The 9,592-nt window shown below is 40.5% G+C and overlaps 2 protein-coding genes across 6 annotated transcripts in view; one reads left to right on the top strand and one right to left on the bottom strand.

The window, feature by feature from the left end:
• ribc1 (RIB43A domain with coiled-coils 1) lies at window positions 1-3,594 on the top strand. The gene is made up of 8 exons (XM_069141516.1): window positions 1-171; window positions 442-652; window positions 850-1,067; window positions 1,177-1,291; window positions 1,560-1,678; window positions 2,265-2,501; window positions 3,017-3,183; window positions 3,340-3,594. The coding sequence occupies exons 2-8, from the start codon at window positions 454-456 to the stop codon at window positions 3,419-3,421; spliced, it is 1,137 nt and encodes a 378-aa protein (XP_068997617.1). The 5' UTR covers window positions 1-171; window positions 442-453; the 3' UTR covers window positions 3,422-3,594.
• Window position 3,595: 1 nt separating this feature from the next.
• l1cama (L1 cell adhesion molecule, paralog a) overlaps window positions 3,596-9,592 on the bottom strand; it is a 41,319-nt gene continuing 35,322 nt past the window's right edge. For 4 of the 5 annotated variants that reach the window (XM_069141513.1, XM_069141514.1, XM_069141511.1 and 1 more), the window contains 5 exons: window positions 9,372-9,521; window positions 8,812-8,943; window positions 7,287-7,359; window positions 7,115-7,126; window positions 3,596-6,556 (listed from right to left, as the gene is read on the bottom strand). In XM_069141513.1, coding sequence (XP_068997614.1) covers window positions 6,298-6,556; window positions 7,115-7,126; window positions 7,287-7,359; window positions 8,812-8,943; window positions 9,372-9,521 — 626 coding nt within the window. In that variant the 3' untranslated portion in view covers window positions 3,596-6,297. The remainder of the gene's footprint in view (window positions 6,557-7,114; window positions 7,127-7,286; window positions 7,360-8,811; window positions 8,944-9,371; window positions 9,522-9,592) is intronic. The other variant, XM_069141515.1, reaches the window with a different exon arrangement.

Below are 9,592 nucleotides of genomic sequence, written 5' to 3'. Positions count from 1 at the left end.
AAGCCTTTTTATACAGCTGTCGTCGACACTCTTCCGATATATTTATAACATGCAGATGTTACCATGGTTACCAAGGACTTCAAACCACAACAGGGTTCGAGCAGCAAAGCAGTCTCATTCACGGCACAGATATTTAGCTGAAATAATTTTCAAACATCTGTAACGTCAGAGGTAAGTGTTGCTTTTAATCAATGATTACCACCTTTTTTTGTTGTTGTTGTTAAAGGAAAGTATAAATCAATTGAAGAGTTTGCTTTCAATCCAAAGGCCATAAACCTCTCCAGAGTTCGGTGTGTGTGATGTAATTACATCATGACAGGAGAAAAATCTGTCTGAGGATAAACTTTGCCTGAATTTATTCAGCACAATCATTTATTTCCAGCGAGGTTTGTCAGCTATAAAAACCCATGTTGTGATGCTGTCTCTGTTGAAACTCAATAGAAACTTGTCAACATGCACAAAGTGGATTTGCCTGTGGACCACTCCATAGAATGGGCTGTGGAGAGGCGAAGGTCTGCAGAAACAGCACGCAGGGCCCGCATCTTCAACACTCGGCTACGTGTGATGGGTCTCGACCTAGATACTCTGACCCAACAAGTCCAGGAGAAATCACATCAGCAAAACATAGAGAAACAACGGGACCAAACTTTCGGTAAACTCATTATGTGATATGATGAGAGACAGAGAGGGGACAGAATTAAATGAGCTGAATCATAGCCATTATTCACTATGGGATTTAGGACCGCTCACTCCCACAGCAGAGTATTGTCATAGGCCCTCTCCATTTATATAATCACCCTTCAGCCCTGTGAGCATTGATCAGGTGTATTTTTAATACCTACATTACAGAGCAGCTGAGAAAATATCAGGATGAAGCACTGGTGCAGCAAGACATTGATGACAAAGAGAAGCGAGGGGTTTTGTATGATGACCTGACCCGGTATTGGGCCACTCAACAGCGACTGGAGGACTACCGTGATGCTGATCTCAAGTGTCACCTCAAGGGGGCATTCAACATCACCATTCCAGAGGGTGAGCTGGGGCCTGCCAGTATGACAATCTTTCAGGTAGGCTCACAGATAGACAGGTAGTTGGTGTACTTCCCAGACCAGTGGAACAAAATCCAGTAAATGGTTAAATAAATAATCACCGTCTGTGTCCTTGTTTCATGTACAGGGAGAGGGTACTGGTGAGGAGCAAATGAGAAGAGAACAAATGCAAAAGACTGAGAGAGATCTGCGAGCACAGATGGTAGACAATGAAAGAAGGCACATGGGAGACAAGCGCAGAGGTGAAAAGAGACGAGCGCCACACACACGGGAACAAGCACATTCTGTGATTACTGATGAGCTTACATGCCGTACGCTGTAGTCTATGTAAATCACACACATGCTTCATGCTTTCCTGCGCAAACAATCACACACTCCCACGCACAGCCCTTATTGCCAGGTGACACTGATGGATACTCATCCCAGAGAGCCATAATGTATGTGTGAGTGTGTTTTTGAAGAGCTTTGTACAATGTGCGATGGCTAAAATCCAATTCATGTGTGTCACAGAGATGTTCGTGAACAGAGAGCTGGTGCATCAAGATCTAAAGGGGGTTCTGCAAGATGAACTAGAGGAGGATTGTAGGAAAGCTGCCCGCATCGCACAAGACAACTACAATCGAGCTCTGGTACAGTGCATACATATGCACACACACACTGATGGACACACAGATGCTCACACACCACCTGCTGATGTCAATGCTCAAAGCAAATCGGTGTGTTTTTTGAGCTGTGACATGGTGTTCTCAGGTGGGATTTTAAAATTAAAATTGCTAACTGGAAATGTTAAGTGATGCACACACACACTTGGTGCATGAAGGCAACACTCATGTTAATTGGTGGCAAGCAACATGGATGGTTAAACTGCTTTGATGTATGTGTGGGGCCTGTTTGCTTTTAAAAGCCCCCATTTAGCACTCCCCTAATTTGCCTGAATGCACTTGGCTGAATCCTCCATTGGGAGGCATCATTGCAAATCCTTCAGGTCATGATATTTTTCATGACAATTATGTTTCTGTAATAACCCCTCACATGCATGATGCACAAGCAAATACAATTGACTGAGTGGATCTCTCAGGAGGACATTCGCTGTATGGCTGACTCTTGGCTCTGTGATAGAAGTAAGCCCATTTTATAAATTGAGGTTTGTAAAGCTCAATGGGACAATCAATTAATTGTCCCTTGATCATGCCTCACCATGTCCTGTTCCCACAGGCTGCAGAGCAAGCAGAGGAACTGAAGCAGCAACACAGAAGAGAGGAAAGTGAGAATCTTGCGGAGATATGGCATACGATGACATCTGACATGATGACAGAGTGTGCAGAGGCAGCACAGAGAGAGGTGGGAGGAGGGAGGCCTCCACAAGTTCTGCCAGACAGGTGGAAGGGGATGAGCCCTGAGCAGCTGAGCACCATTCAAAGGGAGAGAGAAGAACAGCACTATGAGAGACAGGTACTGGAGTCACTCCCAAGTAATTCATGGTGTAAGTCACATCTTAAAAGAATCATTGATGTCATTTTCATGCTCATGTAACCATTTAGTGAAGCTTTGTACTGAGTGGGGATTTGAATTATTTCTCCAAGTTTATCCATGCATTTTTTTCCCCCACTATTTTGTTATCTGTGTCTACGTCAGGTAAGATACAGCACGTCTCATGCATCAGTTCAACTAAAAGATTACTCATTCACCAATTTTTTTTTAAACACCCAAAGCTAAAAAATATATCCAATATTCAAAAAGAATGCAACATTACAAGAGAGTCTGATAATAAAAAAAAAAATAAAAAAAAAACAAACATGTTTCTATGCTTTCTTATCCTTTCTAATTTCTGTCAAACCTTCAGATTTATCATGTAACTCTTTGGGGTAATCTCAGCCCTCAGGTTGGGAGCGACAGCTTTAGAAGAACACTTCTAGTACTTTTCTAAACTGAGTGTTCCACTTTAGTCCCTTATTGTTTACTTTCAGAAACAACGTAATGCTGAAAGGATTCAGGATCTCTCCTGGGACCTCAATCTCATGAAGCTGTCCAGAGAAGCCGAGGTGGAGGAAAGGAAATCAGCAGAACTGAGGAGAGCGCAGAGGATTCAGATGGACCAGTGCAACATGCAGCTGGCCAGGGAGCAGAAGGCACAGTGAGCACTGCACACACAAACAAACACTCTCTAATCAGGCACTAGTCAGCATGTATATTTTGGGTGCCAGTGATGAAATACTGTAATGTAGATTTCAGATTTAAATAACCACCTTTGGAGACACTCACTGTGTGCTCATTTGTTTTTCTGCCTCAGTCGGGACTACCTGAATAAGAAGCTGAACACCAACAAACCCACCAGGGACTACTTTAATCAATTCAACACCAGCTCCCGCTGACCACCATACGCCCTCCAACAGCTTGTCCTTCTGTGACGATATGCTAATAAAATTGATTAATTGTTCTGCATAAATATATGGGAATTGAATCACTGTTAGTCAATACATGCTGCTTATTTTTAAGTGACTATTATTAACACATGTATTTCCTGATACTAACAAAAAAGGACCCTCTTTTTAGTACAGATTGCTCCACGTACTTTATTTTTCAGTCATATGTCCAGTTACAGTAGTAGATTCACAATGCAGTTACAGTTATATTGGCCCCACTATGTGGTACAAGTCCACCCAACTGCTGTCATCCACCTGTGATACATATAAGCCTCATCATGGTGCTAATAGAGCACCCCACACATCACAAAGTGTCACATCTCGCCATGGCAGTGGCACACACTCCCTACCACTCCTTGCCTCCCCCAGTTTCTCTCACTCAGGTATTGTTATTTAATCTGTCAGCATTTGAGTTCTGGTAATGTTTCTCAAAACAAACCAATTCATTTTTTCATAGATTTTTATTTTTTAACTATAAAAAAATCAACAACAGAAAAGCAAAGGCCCTTGTCCCCAGGTTTCCCCTTGAAACATGAAGAGCCAAGAGTGAGCGGCAGTCGAGTGAGTATCTGTGTGTGTACACTCATTCCTCATTCAAAGCAAACATTTGCCCCCAACACCAACGAACACAGATGTTTAGCAGCACATAGTTGAGTTAGAGTATCGGCATATTTTGTGTTAGTCATGGCTCCTGTAGGAAAATAGAGGTTTTTTTTTTTGTTTTGTTTTTAAAAGCTTTATTTGTCCTGAGTGTGTCTGTTTAACCAACAACACCTCCTTCAGTGCCACCAACCTTTTTAGACATCCCAGATACTACCTCAGGGACTGTCAGGTGATGTTTGGCCAGTGGCAGGCATTTGTTTGAGTAGGGAGAGCATTGCATATAGGTACTCCTTGTGGTATGTGCTAGCTGGCTCACTGCATTGCTGCCCTGCATAACTGCATCAGTCAAAAACTCCACAGATATTCACTGCACTGCATCGCATTGCTGGATGATTATGGGCATGAACACTATCTCAGCTTTCATTGTTACGTAACTACTTTCACTAAATGACACTAATGTACAATGTTTTGATTTTAAAATTTTGATATGTTTGCAAACATCTACAGAACAATGTGGATTTTTTTTTTCTTTTTCGTTCCCCACGATGAACCATTTTTGCTACACCCAAATTTCACTGCAATCATTTGTTAAAAACAGAAAGTTTGATTTCATAGCAATAGTACAGAAGAAGAAAAATTACAACTTGCAACATTTTTAAATTAAGTGAAGTGTTTTAAAACCTGCACATTTTTCACATTTTTTTTTATATCAAACATGGTTCTTTAAGGGTTGTATTTACATAAGGTGGAAAAAAAAATTGTCCTTCAACGTCTTCTTCAATGTTCAATGTTCAATGCCATAGCAACTCTTATCCCTCCAGTGTCTTGCACTCACATTTTTTTTAATCAGTAGCATGTAAATACAATGTCTGCCTAACCCTGAAAATAATACATTCTGTGTTTGATATAAATACCAACTGTTTGCCTTTTTCACATATCAACTGGCAACCATTATGCCTGTCAATATTAACTTGCATTGATGAAGGTCTGAAAATAAAACTCGAGAGAGTGTTTGCCCACAAGACTCCACTCTCTGCTCTGTAAATATACATAAATACTGCTCCTCAATCACTTTGTGTAGTATGAGATGGACAGGTATGAAAAGGTTGTTAATTCGACACAACGATGTTTTAATACAGTGTAGAAAGAGACAAAGACATATACAGAAAGCTACATATAGGTCTTGACACAAAGAAATTACAATATCATTTCCAATAATGGCATTACACTTCTGGTGGGAAGGCGAGAGAGTAATGACATCAATCTGGTGCTTTATGCAGACCCAGCAGGCACAGGAACTTAGAGGGAGCATGTACATATCTATAATACTGTATTATGGCTAAATAGATAGATGTAGATGCAGCTATATACACCAGATGCTACTCAGCATTTTCACTGCAAGTTCCCCTTAACGCATCCAATGTTATTTATATTAAGAAACTTGGCTTCACTCGATTTAAATGAAAACATCTTAATTAAATATGAAATATGTCAATGAAGAGAAGTCATAGGTTTTATATAAAAAAGTGTAAAAAAAACAATTTGAAAAATGATGATAGAAATAAAAATGGTAGATAACAAAAAAATGATTCTTTCTATTGAAAGAGTTGTAGAAAAATGTTTAAAAAATTTCACTGACAAGTACCATCTGACACATCAAATGGCATGAGACGTACAAAATCATGTTTGAAATAATATCAGACTTGATAAATATCTAAGATTCAAGACTTTCCACAGCAGCAGGTGCTGTCTGTTCCCCTACACTCAGCTCCACCGTCATCCTCCTCTTTTAATGCACTACTCTGCATCTCTATTATATGACCATACCTACAACCCCTGATATCTCTAAATGTACAACGTTCTATCAATAAGTTTCTGCAGTGTTGTTTGCTGAGAGAAAGAGAAGTTAGGGAGAGAAATGAATGTTAGTTGTTTAGATATGTTGTAAACTACACAGATGAAGGGTGTGAGGGGAGGAGGGGGGGCATGTTCACGTCAGTCAGACTTGTATCACATTGTCCACTACTTTGGACACTCCTTTGGTCAAAATAGTCCAGTCAATCAGATGACTGCCATCTGAATAGTCAATATATGATTAGTTAATATATGATTGTGTATTACTCGTCAAAATACAGATCAGCGAGTCAGAAGGGAACAGGAGCGTATGGGCACGTATGTGTTGACATATTTTGGTCTGATGGGTCCCAGTGAATGTGTGGGAGTTAATCGAGGATGGTGACTGAGTTGGGCATGCCATTGGTGGCTGGAGAGATGGAGGTGGGGTTGAGCAGGGAGTTATCTGGCAGGCAGTGGAACCCTTCCGGACCCTCGCTGGGACGACTGATCTGGCTGACCAGAGACTCGTCCAGGTTGAGCTCCGTGGTTATGGCACTGCTGCCATTGAAATCCAGGTTGTCCTCGCTGCACAGCTTGCTCTCGCACAGGGATGCCTGGCTGGCAGTCCGCTTCTCCTCAAGATCACTGCAGTAAGTGAGGGCACAGAGGAGGTCAAAAGCAAGAAATATTATCACAAGCCATATAAAAAATGGAACACAATCTGATAACATTCTTTATGTAACAATCTCAAAAAACATATGATCATATGCCAACATGCAAGCTGAAAATACCTCACATTAGATCTGAAAAGATTTTTTTTTTTAATTTTTTTTAAAAATCAATTTTCAACAAATATTTCAAGCAAAAACACTAAAATATTGATAGTTCCTGGCTCTAAAATGTTAAACATTTCTTCTTTTCTAGTCGTATACTAAAGTAAATGAATATTATTGGGTTTTGGACTGTTGGTCAGACATAAGACTCAGAGTTACTTAGAGCTCCAAGATGTCCTGATGGGTGTTTTGCATTAAATGATAAATCAAAGAATTACCCAGCAAAATGTTTAATCATTAGTTGCAGCCTTGTATAATATATTACACTGTAATCACACCAAATCTTACAGGGAGGTTAGTAGGTAGGTAAGGCACTGGAAGGGGATAATAAATAAGTGGGTTTGGGGTAGTGAATCACATCACAGCATACCTTTCTAGAGATCTGCAAAGCAGGGCAGGCATCAGGGGGAAGAGGGACAATGAAAGGAACACAAAGGATTAAGAAAACCAAGCAGTGCTGAGGGAACCAGGGCTGTGTTAGGAAATTAATTAATCTATGGAAGCATAACATTCAAAGAAACAATGTGTTTCAGATGACAAACCTGTACTCTCCAAAAGTTTCATCCTTCATAGGCCGTGCTTCTGAGTCCATCGGACCCTCTTCTTTATCTTTCACTGAAAAGGAGACAGATCATTGGATGTCATTATCAGTAGGATCTTAATCATGTTACTCTCTAAGCCACTCTCTCAGACATCGATAATGACTCTCCGTCAGACAGGAACATCCAGTCACTGTGGCGCAAAATGACTCAGACTATCAGACAACATGTTTATCTATCTGGATTGTTGTTTTGACCTAGTTTATCCTCTAACTTCCATATGATAAAATAATAACCATTATTTAAATTCCAAATAAGTTAAATAAACAATTTTCCATAAGTATAATGCCAGTGTGTGTGGTCAGTTATTATTCAATTAGTTCTTGTGTTTAGCACAGACACTACCAGCCACTTGCTTCTCCCTTGTGTGGGAGACTGAAATGATTGAAAAGCTGGTGTTTTTCTCTGTCCAGTCAGCTGCAGTTACTGTTGTGGTTTGTGATTATTATTTCACAGTTCTGCAAAGCCTTTTTCTCACTCAGCGAGGAAGTGAGAGCACAGAGGTCTGCTTCACTACATGTTTCATGTGAAGGCTGCAGGGGAGAAGGTATAGGCTGAGTGAAACCGAGCAAGTATTTGGAGTTGTAGCCACTATAAGGATTACAGAGTTAAAGAAACTGTGCAGGGAGCTTTTTTTTCTTCTTCTTTTTTTTTTAAATGGTGCAGTTTTATTTTACAGTGTTTTTTTCCAGTGAGAATAATTTGGTTTACTGTGGTGCATTCCTATAAGTGCTTTGCTTTTTTTTTTCTGTACTGCAGTGTCAGACAGCTTTATGGCTTCAGACTGGCTAGAGTTACTCACACAAAGGTTGTGTCGGCTTTGAAGGAGAAACTATTACATAGGCAGAGCTTTTAAGAGGCTCAGCTTACAAAAAAAGCATCACAAAAAATGTCAACAAAATTGTGTCTTGAGGGGGGCGGCTACTACTGGCAAACATTAAAACTCATCACTAATTTTAACATATCATTTATTTAGGTATTCATCCATTTGTTCATTCATTTGTAATAATAATATATATGGTAACCTAGGTAAGCTCCATCATTTCCTTTAGCATCCAAAATCTAAGGCTAGCTATAAAAGAGTGCCTACTACAGACTCTGATAGTCTTTGAGAGATTTTGTGTTGAGCTGTTTGTCTGTGAGGGAAAGAAGCAGGTCAGAGGTCCAGACGCAGAAAAGGACAGAGTGAGAGAAAGAGACAAAGCAGAGAGAGAAGAAAACACATTGGTAAAATAATAAAAGGCTATAATAATAAACAGGTTTGAGATCCTCTGTCTACATGCCGCACCTTATAGGTGGCTGCAAACACCCTTTTCTATGTATGAGTGTGATCCTCTTAAACAACTGGGAATTTGATTGTGCATAAGTTGCTTAAGCCCTCAATCATTTTGTGTTCATCGTCACTAAGTGCATTCTTTCAGTTTAACATCTCTACTGATGAGTGCTCATGATTGTGAGCTGCACTTGCCTGAGTACTTCCCGCCTTTACTCCTCTTGATGAAGCAGAGTATGAGCAGAAGCAACAACAGCAGCACGATGGCGCTCACAAGGCCAATGAACCAGCCCTGTGTTGCGAAGCTTGGCTGCACCTCTGTCACTTCTACAGAGGTAAAACGAGAGAGGTTGAAAAAAGAGAGTTAGGTTGTTGTTTTTTTGTAATGGGGAAACAGGATGAAAAGTGCAAGAGGAATGGAAAGTATAAAAAAGGGTAGGCGAAAAAAAGACAAAAGAGGGAGCAGAATCTGGAGCAAAAGAGACAGAGCATTACGCATTCTGACAGGGTGGCATTTCGCCAGGGAACCAAAGAATACAGCAAAATACCCCAAACAAACACAAGTAATGGATCATTTCATATGGCTAACCAAGCTCTCTTTTCACATGAGTCTTTGAAAGCACTTCACAGGCAGAGAAAGAACTGCAAGACACTCTCTCTGCTATATCGGGCTTTATATTTAGATGTGGGAAACCCAGAGGAGACAGCAGAGATGAAAGCAGAGGGGATGAATGAAGGCAGAGAGCTCAGAGTACCTGTTCCATCTGTCTTGATGACAGTATCCCAGAAGGAGGTGTTACTGTAGATGAAGCGTAGACGATAATGAGAGCCAGGAGTCAAGCCCTGGAGTTGGTAGAAAGACTGAGAGGAGTTCACCTTCTCCGTCTTCTTCCATTTGCTGCTATCTACAGAGGCACAACATGAAGCTCAGTTTTAGCTTGTTGTTATTCGAGATTGTTGAAACTATTCCCACTAG

Source organism: Embiotoca jacksoni, unplaced genomic scaffold (assembly GCF_022577435.1).
Source record: "Embiotoca jacksoni isolate LCO1_2020_lvr unplaced genomic scaffold, fEmbJac1.0.p SCAF_9, whole genome shotgun sequence".
NCBI classification, from domain to species: Eukaryota; Metazoa; Chordata; class Actinopteri; family Embiotocidae; genus Embiotoca; species Embiotoca jacksoni.
This window is presented reverse-complemented; position numbering and strand designations above follow the sequence as displayed.